The sequence below is a fragment of the Aspergillus pseudonomiae genome, assembly GCF_009193645.1.
Source record: "Aspergillus pseudonomiae strain CBS 119388 unplaced genomic scaffold BDV37scaffold_3, whole genome shotgun sequence".
NCBI classification, from domain to species: Eukaryota; Fungi; Ascomycota; class Eurotiomycetes; order Eurotiales; family Aspergillaceae; genus Aspergillus; species Aspergillus pseudonomiae.
The window spans coordinates 570,549-586,353 of NW_022475995.1; the positions used below are offsets into that span (position 1 = coordinate 570,549).

Here is a 15,805-nt window from a genome sequence, read left to right on the forward strand (position 1 = left end):
TGCAAATGAGCAAGTCGTAAGTCGTAGATCTCCATGTCCTTGAGGAAAGCGTTCATCCGCGAGCAACAATGACGACCGACCAAAGGCCAACCACTACTCAGGGATCTCAGGCGTCGAACTCTTTCCATTGGCGGCTTCTGGTCCGAACCTGGTGCGTGATAGCGCCTCGCCTGTGGCTGAGAGCGCACTCAACAAATCACCTAACAGCCGATCCATCTCAGCCGTCACATCACTCTCATATGCTCCTTCATGCATCACTTCAAGTCGAGGAGGCACAAGATCAGGGAATACAATAGGCTCCATTTCATCAAGTGCACTTGTAGCTGGAGCGTGTCGAGCTGTGGGTAATGGCTCGGATGACGGAGAGTCACCCCTTGCGGCAAACGGAGGGTTGGGCTCTAGCTCATTTGTTGGGATGGCAGTCGGGAATGGCTCGGACTGCAGAGCGGAGTCTGATACATCGGGATTATCTTGCCAAACGGGGTGGCTCTCCTCCTCATCCGGCCCAGGCCCGTCTAATACAGATGACTGATCATCATCCTTGTCCTCATTAGATGCTAGAAGCTCCGGGTAGTCATTCTCCAGACCTTGCTGCTGCTGTGGGATGCCGCCTGGTGGAGTGGAAGGCCGGTCAAATCGGAATGGATCGTAGTCAGTATCCGAGCTTATCGACACACTAGCACGAGAATGAGTGGATGCCGACGTGGATGGCCGAGAGTCACCAGGCTCCCCAATACTGGTGGGTCGAATCGTGGCCGCAGGCTCAAGGTCTAGAACTGGTGCCCTTAAAGTATCATAGCGACTGTTATCCATATCATTATCGGTGCCATTCTGGTCCTCGCCTGCAGCTGCGGTCATGAGAGGAAAGGTCCATTCCATCGTTGCGCGCCTTGCGGTGGGTTCAGGCTCCACAGGTGCCGGTTCCTGCGACGCTTCCGTCTGGGGTTCCTCCTCCTCCGGAGGCTGCATGAAAACTGGGAACTTCCAATCCATGGTTGGTGGTCGCGGGCCACTCTGAGGCTGGAAAGTCAAATCTTGAGGTTCCCGGTTACTGACATCACTGCTGGACGAGCAAGAACGACTATCACTAGAATTACGGAATTGACGACCGCTAGACCTGTTCGCCTTGATAGTATCTGCATCAGCAAGTTGAAAGGGTTGTGACGACGAAGCTCCAGCTGCATAGTGTGAGGAATCAAATGAGCCAATGTCAATATCGATAAACGTCGAGGTGACGGAGGAGCGATCGGTCTCGGTGCGAAGAGGTAGGTCTGAAACAGGCTGCTTTTCCTCAATTGGGACAAAATCATTCTTCGTCTCGTACGTATAGCTTGGTTTCTCTTCATTGAAAAGCCCCTCCATAGCTTCAGCGCCTCGTCGGACACGCTCATCGAAGTTAGCCTGATCTTCCTTTGTCATTACCCGCTCAATCGGTTCATCGAATGACTCTCGTGCAGGTTGCATATTCGTGGTGCCAATTTCGTCTTCCATCTCTGCCAAAGATGCGGCTATCTGGTCAAGGTCAATGACGGAGAACCTTCGTTCAAACCCATCTGTGGTGCTGAAATTCCAGTCACTGTCTGAGTCCATAGTTGTGCCTGGCATCTCCGCGGCTGCTGCACCTCCGGGGTGGAATAAGGAGATGCGCTGGCCTCCCCGCTGCGACCACTGATAATAGATCCGCACTAGCTCACTCAAAGATGATGTGGGATAAGCTTCCTCGGTATCCGCAATGTATGCGTGCGATTGTATGTCTGCCATTGTTGGTCGGGTAGATGGGTTTGATTCCAATACGAAAGAGACAATGTCTTTCAGCCCATCACTGTATTTCGAGTTTTCCAACTTGGGAGCGACGCGGTTGAGTTGCCTTCCTATCTGCATTCGCTCTCGCAAAGTTGAGTTCGGGGGGTTTCCCGTCGCTATTTCGAAGAGCGTGCAGCCATAGGCCCATACATCGATCTATCCCGGTTAGTATGTGATGCTACATCAGGGACTAGGCGATCCAACCTCGCTACCGTATTTGTGCGCTTCGCCACGCATAGAGAACATCTCAGGTGGCATCCAGTGAGGTGTTCCAATCCAGGTCGATCGTTTGTCCAACTGTGATTGTAGCACTCCAGCCACACCGAAGTCGCATATTTGCAATCGTCCCTCCTCGTGTATCAGGATATTGGCGGCTTCGTGAGATTATTAGCATCCGTACGATTTGGGCTTCTAACATCAGTCCTACCTTTGATATCTCGGTGAATGATGCCAGCATCGTGGATAGCACGTAAGCCAGCGGCAAGCTCACGAGCTACAGGGATGAGAAACTTTTCATCCAGTTGATCACCCGTGGCTCTCATCTGGTATGATCAGCGATTGATATGATAATAGGCTTTGACGCTCTGGACAGCAGATAACCAAAGAAAAAACACGATGGATTATAGGGTGGACCGGACAGTGCAGACTTACCAATGTCCTGACGCTTCCACCGGGGCAGTACTCACAAACCAACCACAACTGGGAGTGGATAGAGATGGCTTCGATTATTTCATTGATGTTTTTTGCTCCTGAATCTTTGACCTGCTTCATGACCTTCGTTTCATGAATAAAGTCCTTTATAGACTCGTCTCGAAAGTCTCGAACACTCTTGTAGTCCAAGGAATCAATATCCATGACTTTTATCGCCACTATTTTGCGCGAGGGCAGCTGGTGACCTTTGTACACGCGGCCATAAGCACCTTTGCCAATCAGCTCCTCGAATTCGTACGGAGGAGTATCAGTTTTCGCTCTGCGACACATCTCCTGGACCGCGACGCCCTGCTCACGCGCAAGCTTGATGGCCTCTGCTTTGTGCTTCGTAATAGCGGCCATGGCAGACGTCGGATCCAGGAACTTGGAGCCACGAGGGGGATCCATGGTGGATATTGAGGGCTTGGGGAAGACTGTCTTGGTTTCACGCAGATCGCAGTATCTCAAGGGCTCCGGCGTTGGCGGAAGTAACGAGTCCTGGCTTTTGACTGCTTGCTCTTCAGCCAGGCCCCGGGAGTTCAGCTTCTGGATCGGGGCTGTTTCGTCGATAGGCTCGTCGTGTGGGGAGAGTGAGAAATAGTCGGCGGGGTAGGAAGTTTGGAGGTAGGGTGAGGAATACTGCGACGACTGCGAAATGGGAAATTCACTTTCTTCGGGCCGGGAGTTCGGCTTCTGCCCAACGCTGCCTGGCCTTCTGTGTAAGGGGTCACTAAATGAGCGCGGTTTCCACTTCCTGAGGCGCGCTGGAGAAAGTGGGTTTGAGAATTGTCGCGAATGATGTGGTGGCCCTTCGCTGTAGGAGTGGCAATACCTTTCCCAGAAGTCGTCCTGATCTTTCAACTCGGGCTTTTTTCTCCCGTGACCGAAAAGACTTTTGATTGCCGAAGTAAGGCTGAGAGAACCTAGCGACTTACTGGCCTTCCTTGATGCGCTTTTGAGTGGTTTTGCAATAGGCGAGCGGAGATGGCCCGAAGAACTAGTGTTGAAAGAGTCACGAGGAGCGTTTGAGCAGATGCAACGAGTCCGTTCACAAAGACGGGTTTCCTTTGCCGCGAGCCTGCTACCGGATGCAAGGAATGTGTTCTCTGACTGCTGTCCAAGCTTCTCGTTATGCAACCCTCTCTGCTTAAGCTCAGTTGAGACCCCAAAGCCAAAGCGCGCAGAACCTTCCGGATAGGCCCTAGCTCTGCATGGAGGTAAAAGTCAGCGTTCGACACGCCAGATGATCAAAAGAAAGCCAAACCGGCAGGCGCATCTTCGGTCGACTGCAACCTTTGAGTTACCCATCCTTGAACACTTCCAAGCAATGACAGTATCGTAGGAAGGTAAGAGATGTGGATGAAGGAATACACGCCTGATCTTCCAAGCTTACCAGGTACGGCGGGTGGAAGAAATAGGAAGGAGGGGAAACAACAGGGAAGGAAAATAACAACAGAACAGACACGAGGAGGGGGAAAGGCACGAAAAGCCTGCATACTGACCTGCGCTTTAATCACAGTACAACCTCTTTCTAAGGTGTAGAAAGATTGCTAGGAGATGATCTGGAGCCCAATGCCACGCAGCCTCTTCTCTAATACATCAATGACGGACGGTCCTTGGCATGGGGGTCTTAGAACAGGTCTACTTGTTCTATCAATACTACCGACACTCCGCAATATACCAGCACCTTTCACGATAAGTTAGCTCTTGGAGGGTTTCCGCAATGCGGACTAGGGGCCGTGGAGTTGATAGCAATGGAATCAAGGTGTCGATGCTTTTATTGCAAGATTGGCACTGAAAGCGAAGATAATGCCAGCCGCGCTAAGAGCGGGCGCTAATGTTAGCGTGAAAGCAATCAATTGGTCGATCACCGCACTGAGAGGTGGCGGGCTGTCACTGCAATTCACTCCCAGTCACAGTTGGTATACAGTGCAGTGTCATCCAATTCCAGAACAACGGTAGGTGATCCTGTCCAATTGCTGTTATGCTGAAAGAGCTTATTCGGCCGATAGTTCACTAAGATGAAAGAGCTTCTGTATGTGACCAGCCACAAGAATCGACCCCGATTTATTGTAGCAACAGGCAATATTCAATAGCTAACATCCCTAGTATTAGCATGAGAACGTGGAACTAGTCACAGCATCAATATTGATACAAGGGGGTAGAATCAAAGCTAGTAAAAGTGGGCACAAAATTATAGTATTGAATTAGATAGAGAAAAGAGCCCCAGTATCCACTTTGTGAATCAAATATTTCCAATATTGCATCAAAACTTATTCTCATGCCATATGGATCAAAGGGGAACGCAGCAGTTATAAACACACCGCTTCTGGTGTATACAGTGTGAAATAATGCAGAAAGGTATTTTCCCAAGATTTTCAATAGACTTACCACACATGCAAATCTAATTACTATAGTATTTCACGATCCTCTAATTAATCAACGTGTTTAAGAGGGAGGAGGTATAAGGAGCCAAAAAAAAAGGAAGATCACAATCTATTAAAAATCACAACATAGGCTCTAGAAGAACAAAATGAAACATTATGGCCGAGTAAAGTCTTCAGTCCCCGGAAAATAGTGGATAGGTTGGGTTTCCACGGTGAAGGACAAGAAACGTTCCATTAAAGTTCCAGACATGTCACGTTACTGCTGATCCATGCGGAACATTATTTTTGCCGTGTGAAGGAGTAATTTTGTTTTTGTTTTTTTCCCCTCCTTTCAACAATACCCATGGTCACTGTGTGGCTCTGCGCCCACAAACATGTGAGCTATGCTTATGTACACCTCCAGTTATATATCCAACTTGTCAGACAGTTCATATAGATGTTGCTCTGCTTTGCGTGTCAATTATCTAAAATTTATCTATGTATTTCTCAGAATAAACCAACATGCATGTTCAAAATTGCCGACTCAGTTCATTCCAAACTCTTGCCTCAAAGTTGTACCGAAACGGGAAATTGCTTCAGCAATAGCATCAGAGCTAGCGGCAGCAAATGTAGCACGGAAGAATAACTTCTCCTCGCTCGCGCCTTGAGCTTTGAACCAGCTGCCACGAGAGATGAGGACACCGTTGTTGACTGCGGCCTGGAAAACCTCCTCCTCAATTTCTTCGCGTGTCTTGCCAGACGAAATTCCAGGGTGCTTCCGCCAGTCGATTTCAATCCAATGCTATTTCCTGTCAGTGCCTTGGTCGTGAGGAATGAAGGATTTAGATAAGCTCTGAACTTACAAACATCCCTGCTGCAGGGGGATTCCAATGGGCAAGTTCTTGGGGGAGATACTTCTCACACGCATGCACCATGGAGTCTCTGCGAGCCGTGTATGACATACGAAGGTTGATCAGCCAGTCTAAGTACCCAGCGTGGCCCCATTGCTCCTCCAACAGCTTGTAAAGCACAAGCTGCGAGATACCACTTGGATTCTGGGAACTAGTCTCGCAGGTTCTGTTGAATCGTTCGATGATTTGCTCAGATCCGACAGCCCAGCCAACCCGGGAGCCGGGAGCAATGACCTTAGAGAATGATTCCAGCCGAAGCACACGACCATCAGTGTCAAGACTCAGGTAGGAAGGGATAAGAGACTTGATGAATTCTTCGTGGTTGGCTGGCGGTGGAACGGGCTCACCATCAGCTCCAGCGTATGGCTGCATCTGCAAGAAGTAATAGGGTTCATCCTCCACAATATAAACGTCATGCTTCTGGGCAACCTTGTAGACTGCCTTGCGTCTCTCCGCCCGTTGTGTCGCACCCGTAGGGTTCTGTCCTGTTGGGATAGTGTAAAGAACGAAGGGCTTGCGAGCACCCCGGGCGCTTTCATCCCAGTTGCTTAGGACCTCGTCAAGGGACTCGGGCAAAAGGCCCTCCTTGTCCATTTTGATAGGTGCCACCTTCAGGCCCAGAGGGAGGGCAGTTTCCTGTGCGCTAGAGAAGGTATATTCTTCCATCATGATATAATCGCCCCGTTCGCAAAAGAGCCTGAGTGCCACATCCCAGCCGAAGGTGCTACCACAGTTCAAACAACATTGCCAGTCCGAATAGGGGGGGTTGTGGATGAGCTGTTTCTATTAGCTTCGCCCTGACCCCTCCGATCATTCAGCGTACCTCTGTATGTTCTGTGACGTATCTCAGAAGCTGCGGAGCACCCGTAGCTTGACCATAATTGAGAGCTACCTCAAGATCTTCGTAACGTTAATGCCAAGACCGGGTGCGAACGACGGTTGAGAGCCAACTAACCGTATAGACTTTTGCCTTCGCGAATATCACTCTTTCCAGTGTGTGCAACCGTTCCCGACTCGCGAGTAGCTTCAGGCGTGAATCCTGGTGGAGTGGGAACCTTGATATCGAGCTCCTCGAAAGGAAAGTATTCCGGAGAGGGCAATCCACCGCCCAGAGAAATGAGGCCTGGAGAACAACCTTCAGCAGGAGACATAGCTTGCAAAACGAATAGAATTACCTGGGTTCTTCAAGTATTTCGCGGCGCCTTTCAATGTAGATACCTAGTACATAAAAACTTTTAGCCTTTCACTCCAAGCCCCGCTTGAGCAATGCTACTACAAACCTTCCGGGATTTTGCTTCGATGGAGAGAATGTCTAGAGTTGGTCAGTCGTTGTTCTATGGTCGGGAAAGTATCGGTTTATAAACAGGGGGTCGTTGTCGGGAGACTCACGATCCCAGCGTTTAGCCTTGGGCTTCGTATAACATGCCTATTGCAATATGATATTGCAATTAGCACATATTCGTAATGCAGACCGGACCACTTCTAGCACACGGGGGCTTACCGGACTTTTGAACATATCACTACTCGTCGCAGGTGCAACACCCTTGGGAATTGGGGCACTCTTGGCCCTCAGAGCAGGAATGCCCTCCACAGTCAGAGGGGCTGCGGGGGAGCCATTCGCATTATCGAGAGCGGCTGAGGGGCTCATTTTCTCTATTGTTTGCGATTGAGTGGATTCAGTATAATAAAAGCTATCCCTAGTTGACTGGCGTACAAAATTACTTTGTGGAAGTCTCAACTGTATGACAATCTGAATCTTCCACGAGGAAGACAACAATTGTAGGGGAAAGCGGGAGTACAAGTAGGTATGAATCAGAAAGAAAGATAAAGGTCACACACCGATAAGCGCCTGTTTTTCGTCTCCGCTTGGAACGCCGAGCGGACCGGTTTCCGCTCACACAGATTTACTGACGCCATTGAGGGATAGCGATAGCGCCAAAATCCTTTTGCATTGTCAAACTCTAATTTTATCTATATCATTTATCATTTCCGCATTATTGCCCTTTATTGGGTTTCTGTTATCTAATCGAGGAAGAGATCCAAGCATCTGAATGGCTCTGGCAGATGCTTAACGCGCCTTAAATCACCTGCAGGGCGCGGGGGCGGACAGCTAAGTATGGTAAGGTGTGGTATCACAATACAGATTGAATGCGACAATATCAGCATGATCACCCGACCAGGGTTGTAATTCCCGGTACTCCGGGTATAGTTATGTCCGCGCGCATAGACCAGGCTACCGCCGGGATCGGATACCAATCAATATCATTACTAATTCGCCCTGTGTCACGAGGTCTCTTCCCAAAAGAGGTGACGCGGAGGCAAAATACATCCTTGATATCTTGTACGCAAAAGGACGGGTCCTAGCAGTAAGTGAGCCCCCCATGTCCTGGAATGGTAATCCCAATACGTGTCGAAATAATAGTCTTAAATAGTTGGAATTGACACCACTTATCGAAAAACCTATATATCCTCTATGTATATTCTGGCACTCCCATGCACAAACTCTATGCGCATTAAGCACTATCAGCCCACGAATTAGAGCTAGTACTTTTGGATACCTTCGACAATAGAGCCAAAGTTATAATCTCTGCACCTACTATCGTTGTCTGACAAGTAAGGAATCACTCAAGTGCCCTAACCCCTGTGTCGACTATGTCAATCAGCGTATCTCTTGAGAGAACCTATTTTATACTATAAAGCCAAGTAAGCTAGGCTACTCACTCCCTGGTATATTTAGATATTAACCCTCTTCGCCATTTATTAGTAAATCCAGCTATGGTAGGAAGACCATCATAGAAGATACTTGCATAATCAAGGATGATGGTTCAAGACGAGAAAAGTTGAATCAGGCTGACTGCCGTAGTGCTGCCAAGGAACAAGTTCTCGAGGCTTCAAATCACTGGGTAGGATTGCAGGATGTCTATCAATTAGCTCATATTAGTTATGGGTTCCACTGCTCAACAGCCATCCTATGGGATCTGAACATTGATGGACTTGAATATAGATAGCCATTGCTCGATCTAATAAAGTTAGCATCGGGTTACCTTTCATCGAACTATTCACGCCCAGCTGCTGTCAACTCGACAATCCTCGGCTGAGGCCTTGGTGACAACCAGCGCTGAAACTGGGAGATCTGCACACCGGACAAATGATGTAACGGAAAGCCAAAGAGAAATATTTCTCACGCGTGGCCTAGTAAAAGTACTCTGAAGGAGACAAATGTCGCCTTTTGGTATCCATAAGCACGGCCCCTGGAATCATCGGGCCCATAATCTATGTTATCAGCACTCGCAGCTCGCTGCACGCCATAGCGAGCCAATGCCACATTCAGTCATTTCCCCTTATTTCAGTAGGCCGTGGAAGCCTTAAGGGTCCCAATCGGCAGACTCCATTCAGGCTTGGCGATTAAAGCAACCGCGGGCGGGAGTGGAGCCTCAATCTTGTTGACACCCTGATGCGGTTGAATTTTGAGAACTTCTGGTATAAAATCTAAAATCTCTATAATATATTTTTACCTTAATCTAGGCGCTTAGCACATTCCATATGGCGGAAGGAACTCCCGCAGTTCGTGCCCTATCTGAAATGTGACAGGGGAAGTTTCCAAAACCTCTTTTGATCTCCTGGGTTCCAATAGCCTGCTGTCCAAATGCTTCGAGAAGTAGATTTGCCAGTGAGTATCTTTATTTATGTGTCAAGCTTCACCAGGGAGTCGTATGACCATCGAGATATCTATACTACGACAAAGGCTTTCCTATCTTGGGGTACTATACAGTGGCAATATTTCTAGCGAGACTTCGAACATCATATCATGGTTCGTACCAAAGACAGAAAACTGGAGTGACGGCCATCGGCTAGATCCTAACGCCGGCCCTAACCAGTGTCTTCTATAATCCATCACATTACGTCACGCCTTTATGCGACATGACCCATATCGTGTTACCTTGAATTTACAATGGGGTTAAAATCTACCCCAACAGTCTTTATCGGTCTGTTGAACACATGTTTATACCGAAACGAATATATTGTGCGGCAGATTTTCTAATTGGAATCATTTTCCGTCTAGGGTACAATCGGCAAGGTAGGAAGGACTCCAGTTGGATAAGCTTTACTCACAATGCGAGAGTTTCGGCCTGTCTTCACTACTTGTAGATCCTATTAATAACCCATACAAACCTACAGATAATCTACGAACCATGGTACCTAGTGCATTGATGCATGTAGTTCACAGTGCCATCAGAGGCAGCCACTCGTATTACGCACTCAGATCGGCGAGCCGTGGTAAACGATATTGCCACCCAGACTACACTTACCTAGAACAGTATCTCAATGCACACGAAGCTAGCGGGATCTTAGTTCACGATAGTCTTCATTAAGCAAGCCTTCATTGGTAGGTCTTAGGTCTCTAGAAATGTTCGTTCAGGATGACGTCTACTATATCTCCCAAGTCAGCGTCCGGTTGGTCTAGGCTTACGAGTCTCAGTTTCTTAAGACAAGGAACACCGTCCAGCTAGCCCCGGACATAAATATGCTCTATCTCCCATAGAGTGCCATAACACCCAGTAACCTCATTTCCAAGCCACAAGACCTATGCTATTCACAATCATGAAAAGCTTCATCACCTTAACGGCTCTTGCTGCCGGCGCACAGGGCCTCACAGGTCGCACTACTAATTGTTGCTTCCATCTTACTGCCTCAGGCGGTGCCTCGGGCACCGTTGGCCAGCTCAGCGATGGACAAAACCGTATTGGTGACAACACTCTGTCTCCTGCGCAATTCTGTATTAACTCGCATGGGGCTATCACGGATGGCAGTGGCCGTGGCTGCATCTTAACTCGTAAATAACACACCTTTCGGATAATGGAAGAAGCGTTAACAAGCTGACGAACAACGTAGCGCCGACTACTCAGTTCCAGTGTGATCAGGGTGCCACACCTGAGTCGGGTTTCTCTATTACCCCATCTGGCTTGCTAGAGTTTCAAGGCGGCTCTGATTTCCTCGCTTGTGACACTGGCCAGAACGGTGGTATGAACATCCATGTCACTCCTAGCAAGGCCCTCGGGAAGTGTGTAAACATCCAGTTGAAGGCCGACTCATGCGCGCCTTCTGCCTCCTCTGCCCCACCCGCAACAACGTCCGCTAGCAATAGCTGTCCCACCACGTTGTCTTCGGGCAACTTTGAGTTTCCTCATCTGATCATTCCTGTCAACTCAAAGTCTCCCAATAAGGCGTTCGGCACCTCATTCAACGGCACGGTGACCTCAACCATCTCAAGCATATTCAACTTCGATATTCCCCGGTCTGATTCTGGCAAGACGTGCAGATTAGTGTTCCTGTTTCCCCAGAAGGCTGACCTTCAGACCTCATCCTTTAGCTTCAGCGGCGATGGCAAGGTAAACTTTTCCAAGCTTTCCAAGGCTGCTACTACCTCTACTACCTTTAACAACGCTCCCTCTATCTCGCAAGATCTGGGTAATATCACGATTTCGCCTGGAAATTCATTCGTTGTCTCAACTTTCTCCTGCCCTGCTGGTGAGGCTATAGCCTTCGAAATGAAAAATGCCGGTACCACCGAGCTTAATTTCTTCGAGGACTTCAACCCTGCTCCGTAAGTTGACTTGTCTTGATAGACCCACCTTTCTATTGGGCAAGAAGCTAATGTTAATTCAGCCTGGGTCTTTTCATCACTGTCTGCTAAAGAAGCAGCATAATTTCGGTGTTATTTTCAGACTTCCATCATTAAGAGTTAATCATCTGTACTGAGTTCCTGACCAGAGTGATCATGCCGGAAACAATTTGCACAAGAGCCTCATACCTCAAATGATTACGCAAGTTCCCCGTCCAAAAGTCATTCATTTTGGTTAACGTCCTGGAAAACACCTAATCATCAGATTTTTGTATTACGTCAGTATTGAAATCGATTAATTATTTTTCAAATCCAGCAGCGTTGGTGTAGTGAAGACTTTATTATAATAGCATTGGACAGGGTGGCAGATTCTATTTCACCTAGTCGATAGCTCCTGTGACTGATCTTATTGTATTTCTTTTCAAATATACATCCATCCTACGGTATATGGCTAGAATATAACTAATTGATTAACAACTCCATAGGACCAATTGTGTCAGAAATAAGGGCCAATCATGTCTGCGTTCGAGGAATTTCCCAACATAAGTACACCAAATGTAGCCCAAAAGAACAACGAGCAGCGGATCTTCTTCCACTGCAACATCTCTTTTGAACCTTGATTCTCAAGATCTGCTTGACGCATGGACCAGTCCCGTATATCTCGAACCCTGGATTCATGGCCCTCGTTACCGCCCACAAAGCATTTTATCCAGAAGTTGCCCGAGCATGTTCCTGGATATTTATATAATACCCGGCCTGTACTGTGTGTCGAATTGATGGCCAAATTACCACATCCATCTCCGAGCCATCGGCGCCTTGAGGTTGTGGCCGCACTTCCAGGGCATGATGAATCCCAAAACCTTGTATCTGCCATAGCCATAGTGAGGATGCAATCGAAACCGGGGACGTGCTGTCAGCTGGAGGTAACGCCTGTCTCCATTGATAGAGAACAAAATTTGAAAGTTTTTTTCTCCGATACGTTGACCCTCACACGGCAAGCGAGTGATTAGCCGTCGCTTCAATATGGTAAGGTTCTATAGTGTGCGACCCGGGTTTTGAAGACAGGAACTATTCCCGCTTCTTGCATGTGACTATGGAGTACAAATCGAGTAAGTTGGACAACATGCTCGTCACCATATTGCCAGTAATGTCTTCAGAGACATAGCTTCATCAGTTTGTAGGATGGCATCAAGTGCTAGGTGAATATATGGCGAAGGAGATATAGTTGGTTAGGGTGGGGACAAGAATACCTATTGATTTGGTTCAAGTAATGCGATGAGCCCTTATATAATTGCCTCACCGGCTTCAAGTTCTATGGCTTAGTGCCGTGCTAGAAACCCTCCAAATCAACCTTTACCAATCTCAAGAGCGCTGCTTCGAGGGGCCAAGGATCGATGAACGTTTCGATCTTCTTCTCCCAGTCTCCTTCCCAAAGATAGTCAGCAAAGAGCACGGCATGCTCCCAGTACCTGGGATACCATCCAGCGAACTCCCAATCTATGATGCCCGTCACCTTAAACTGTCTATCAGTGTGGCCATCGTTTCCCAGAAGCTCTTGAACCATAATGTTTTGCCTGACCAAGTCAGAGTGCGTAAAGGTACTCGGATGGTCTTTTAGTGCTTGTGGAAGGTGTCGTGCAAACCACTCTGAGCTCCATGGGTGTCTATCATTGCGCTCCTCCTGCTTTTGTGCAAGGAGAGCCAGACCCAGATGAAAGTCCTCCGATGTCTTGAAAGGCCCATTGATACGTGGATCCTCGTCCATCCAACAAAAGAGTCGATCTTGAACAGGGCCTCCGGTCACGCCCCCGAAATAACCCCGTGAGGGGATGCTGCGAATTTGAGCGAATATCTCTTTTAGTTGATCACATACAGACGCCTTCTCATTGCACGAGAGCTTCTCCCAGAGTTGTAGAAGATCTGTTCCGGGAACTAATTGCATGATGAGGTAGAGAACGCCGTCCTTACGGTACATAGCGTAGAGCCGTGGTGCGGGTATTGATGATTACTTTTCCAAAAGGAGTAACGCGTGGCCTTCGTTTTCCCGAATATAACGCCCGTATTTAACAACGAAATGGTCGCCAACAGCAGCAACATGTCCGAGGTCACAACTTAAGCGTTCACGTTTTGTCGGTACAATGGTTCCCTCTTCAATTTCTTCGGCAGTAGGGAGGAGACATGGAAGCTGGTCAGGGTCCCGGAAAAAAGGAAGCGTGGTTATGGGAAGACTGGATGGAGGCGATCCCAGCATTTTCAGCGGCACGTTGGGAGGGAAATGAGGCGGGAGAAGAAGAATGCAGGAGACAGATGGTGTTGCGAAGGACAAAGCAGACCGAACAGGTGAAAACTATCAGCCGTTCAAGTCACACCAGGCAGGCGGCACCAGATAATATAGGACTTAATATAGATACTATCGAATATGGTTCTTAATAGGCTATTTGCGTCTAGCTGGTATAGTGTTCTTCTACCACCCATTCCTTTCCCTGAGTGAATGATCACAACAGTAAGCGACAATGGTAAGCCGAGATCAACCACCCCTGAGTTCCTTGGTGTTTCACATCATAGCCGTATACCTTGATGTACCAATCAAGCGAACATTTTAGGCGCACACCCTTTGCCGAGATTAGCTCATGCTTCCATCACAACGTTAAATCAGCCTCAGCGCGTAGATCACGCTTGTGATCCACTGCATGTGGGAGTCATTCAAGGTATCAATGCCTCTGAACCAATAATCAATAATCTATTGTTCTTTCTCTGGTGCTTATGTTCTTGGCGTCCGTGGTTTCTTGCTTGGTAGGATGCTCGACATAGTAAAGTTAGCATCTGGAAGCTCTGGAGTCGGACCGAGCTCGTGGCAAGTAAGCAAGCCTTGCGGCGAAAGGCGGTAAAAAAAAAAAAAAATCCGAGTCGGCCCGACTCACTACTTCGACGTCTACAGCATTCTCCTCCTGTGTGTAAGTAGGTATAGGGACTATAGCGAAATGCAAGCACGCCCATCTCCCGTAAATCACGCTTTGCAGCACTCTGTAACTGCGTGTCAGCGGTGTAGAGATCAGAAAGTGAGCTATCTCTCGTCTTTGCTTGAATTGTCGTCATATGATGCTGAGCTCTTGAATCATTGTTTTAGGTCAAATGTAGTCGGGAATGTCCTGCATGCGCCCGGTGCCAGCGGCTACAGGCCGATTGTACATATCCCAGCCCCCCAGTCCGCCGTGGTCGGAGGTTGCGCCGCAGCTCCCGGGGCGTGCGTCGTGTAGGTGGCCAGAGTACCGAACAACTCTCCCAACGCCGTATTATCGTGAGCACTGTCGGCGAATCCGCTGATGCTCAAGACTCAACTGCCAACCTAAGCCATCGGCCTAATATTTTGACGCCCCCCCGTCACCGTATGCCGCATAATGAAAACAGTCTCGCTCAAACTCAGTACCAAGCGCGCGAAGAAACTGCTACGTCGTCGAGAGGTATCCCATGCTCTGGAGGCCGAGCCAGCAGCTATCTTGCAAATGGTGTTGGTGTTGAATCAATCAATGTTTCTTCTGAATCATACCCAACTCACCTGCGAAACACGGATTTGATCAGAGAAGGCTTAACTGCTGATGTAGCTTGGCCACCTTTACCACCACGAGCCCTTGGATTGTCCTTACTGGACATATATTGTACGCGAATCTACAATGCATCCGTACTGTTCTGTAAACCTATTCTTTTCCAGGAGTATCTTGATGGAAAGATTCCTGAGGTCCTGCTCAAGGCTCTTTTTGCGTTAGCTACGGTGTAAGTTGCCACATCTACGCCTGGATCGGCCAGCTAAGACAATATTTGAAGATTTCTTACTCGAGTAAATGAAGACAACAATGAGGAACAATCTGAGTGGTCGGAGTTAAAACTTTTAAGCGCATATTCATCGTGTGGCCTTTCATGGGCAAAGTCAGCTCTAAGGGAAGCTATGTCATCCATCTGCACAGAACCATCTCTGGCTGTTTTGCAAGCGCTTCATTGTTTACAACTGTATTGGTTTGGAGCTGGTGAGCCGCGAACCGGCCATTTATGTCTTAGTAGGTTTTTTGTCTCTCTCCTTCTTTGACTAGTCGCACCTTGTCATAGTATTGAGGACTTTCGGGTATCACAAAATCTCCGCTAACGGTCTTGTAGCTCTGGCCTACCGTTCGTGTGATCTCCTTGGATACAACAAAAAGGTTGTTGACGGAGTTGAAACCCCCGATTTCTTGCTCGAATCAGAGTCAAGACGTCGATGCTTCTGGGCCTGCTGGATATCCACATGCATGGTCATGGAACCAGAACCGTATGTCAGATTGGCCTGGGCCGAAGCATCCATGATACCACTCCCTGCTGCTATAATACATAAAACTTCCAGAGATGAGGTTGTATTAAACGAGAAGATGGACCATAACTGG

General features: G+C 48.2%; 5 protein-coding genes across 5 annotated transcripts; 2 read left to right on the plus strand and 3 right to left on the minus strand.

Annotated features, from left to right (window-relative positions):
• Positions 1–93: 93 nt before the first annotated feature.
• On the minus strand, positions 94–3,801 carry BDV37DRAFT_278268 (putative serine/threonine protein kinase; the record flags this gene model as incomplete). Its single annotated transcript, XM_032086007.1, has 5 exons — positions 94–1,959; positions 2,008–2,177; positions 2,231–2,345; positions 2,455–3,700; positions 3,758–3,801. 5 exons carry the CDS (start codon positions 3,799–3,801, stop codon positions 94–96), a joined length of 3,441 nt encoding a protein of 1,146 aa, XP_031946629.1.
• A 1,500-nt stretch (positions 3,802–5,301) lies between these two features.
• BDV37DRAFT_237153 (pyridoxal phosphate-dependent transferase) lies at positions 5,302–7,772 on the minus strand. Its single transcript, XM_032080693.1, has 7 exons — positions 7,272–7,772; positions 7,160–7,196; positions 7,051–7,082; positions 6,946–6,988; positions 6,726–6,893; positions 6,594–6,670; positions 5,302–6,547 (listed from the first exon to the last, which is right to left on the minus strand). Exons 1-7 carry the CDS (start codon positions 7,416–7,418, stop codon positions 5,702–5,704), a joined length of 1,350 nt encoding a protein of 449 aa, XP_031946630.1. The 5' UTR covers positions 7,419–7,772; the 3' UTR covers positions 5,302–5,701.
• Positions 7,773–10,104: 2,332 nt separating this feature from the next.
• On the plus strand, positions 10,105–11,765 carry BDV37DRAFT_237164 (ubiquitin 3 binding protein But2 C-terminal domain-containing protein). Its single transcript, XM_032080694.1, has 3 exons — positions 10,105–10,604; positions 10,664–11,375; positions 11,438–11,765. Exons 1-3 carry the CDS (start codon positions 10,358–10,360, stop codon positions 11,463–11,465), a joined length of 987 nt encoding a protein of 328 aa, XP_031946631.1. The 5' UTR covers positions 10,105–10,357; the 3' UTR covers positions 11,466–11,765.
• Positions 11,766–12,723: 958 nt separating this feature from the next.
• Positions 12,724–13,335, minus strand: BDV37DRAFT_278271 (uncharacterized protein; the record flags this gene model as incomplete). Its single annotated transcript, XM_032086008.1, has 1 exon — positions 12,724–13,335. One exon carries the CDS (start codon positions 13,333–13,335, stop codon positions 12,724–12,726), a length of 612 nt encoding a protein of 203 aa, XP_031946632.1.
• Positions 13,336–14,369: 1,034 nt separating this feature from the next.
• On the plus strand, positions 14,370–14,730 carry BDV37DRAFT_237165 (uncharacterized protein). The gene has a single exon (XM_032080695.1). The coding sequence runs from the start codon at positions 14,375–14,377 to the stop codon at positions 14,648–14,650; it is 276 nt and encodes a 91-aa protein (XP_031946633.1). The 5' UTR covers positions 14,370–14,374; the 3' UTR covers positions 14,651–14,730.
• The last annotated feature ends 1,075 nt before the right edge of the window (positions 14,731–15,805 follow it).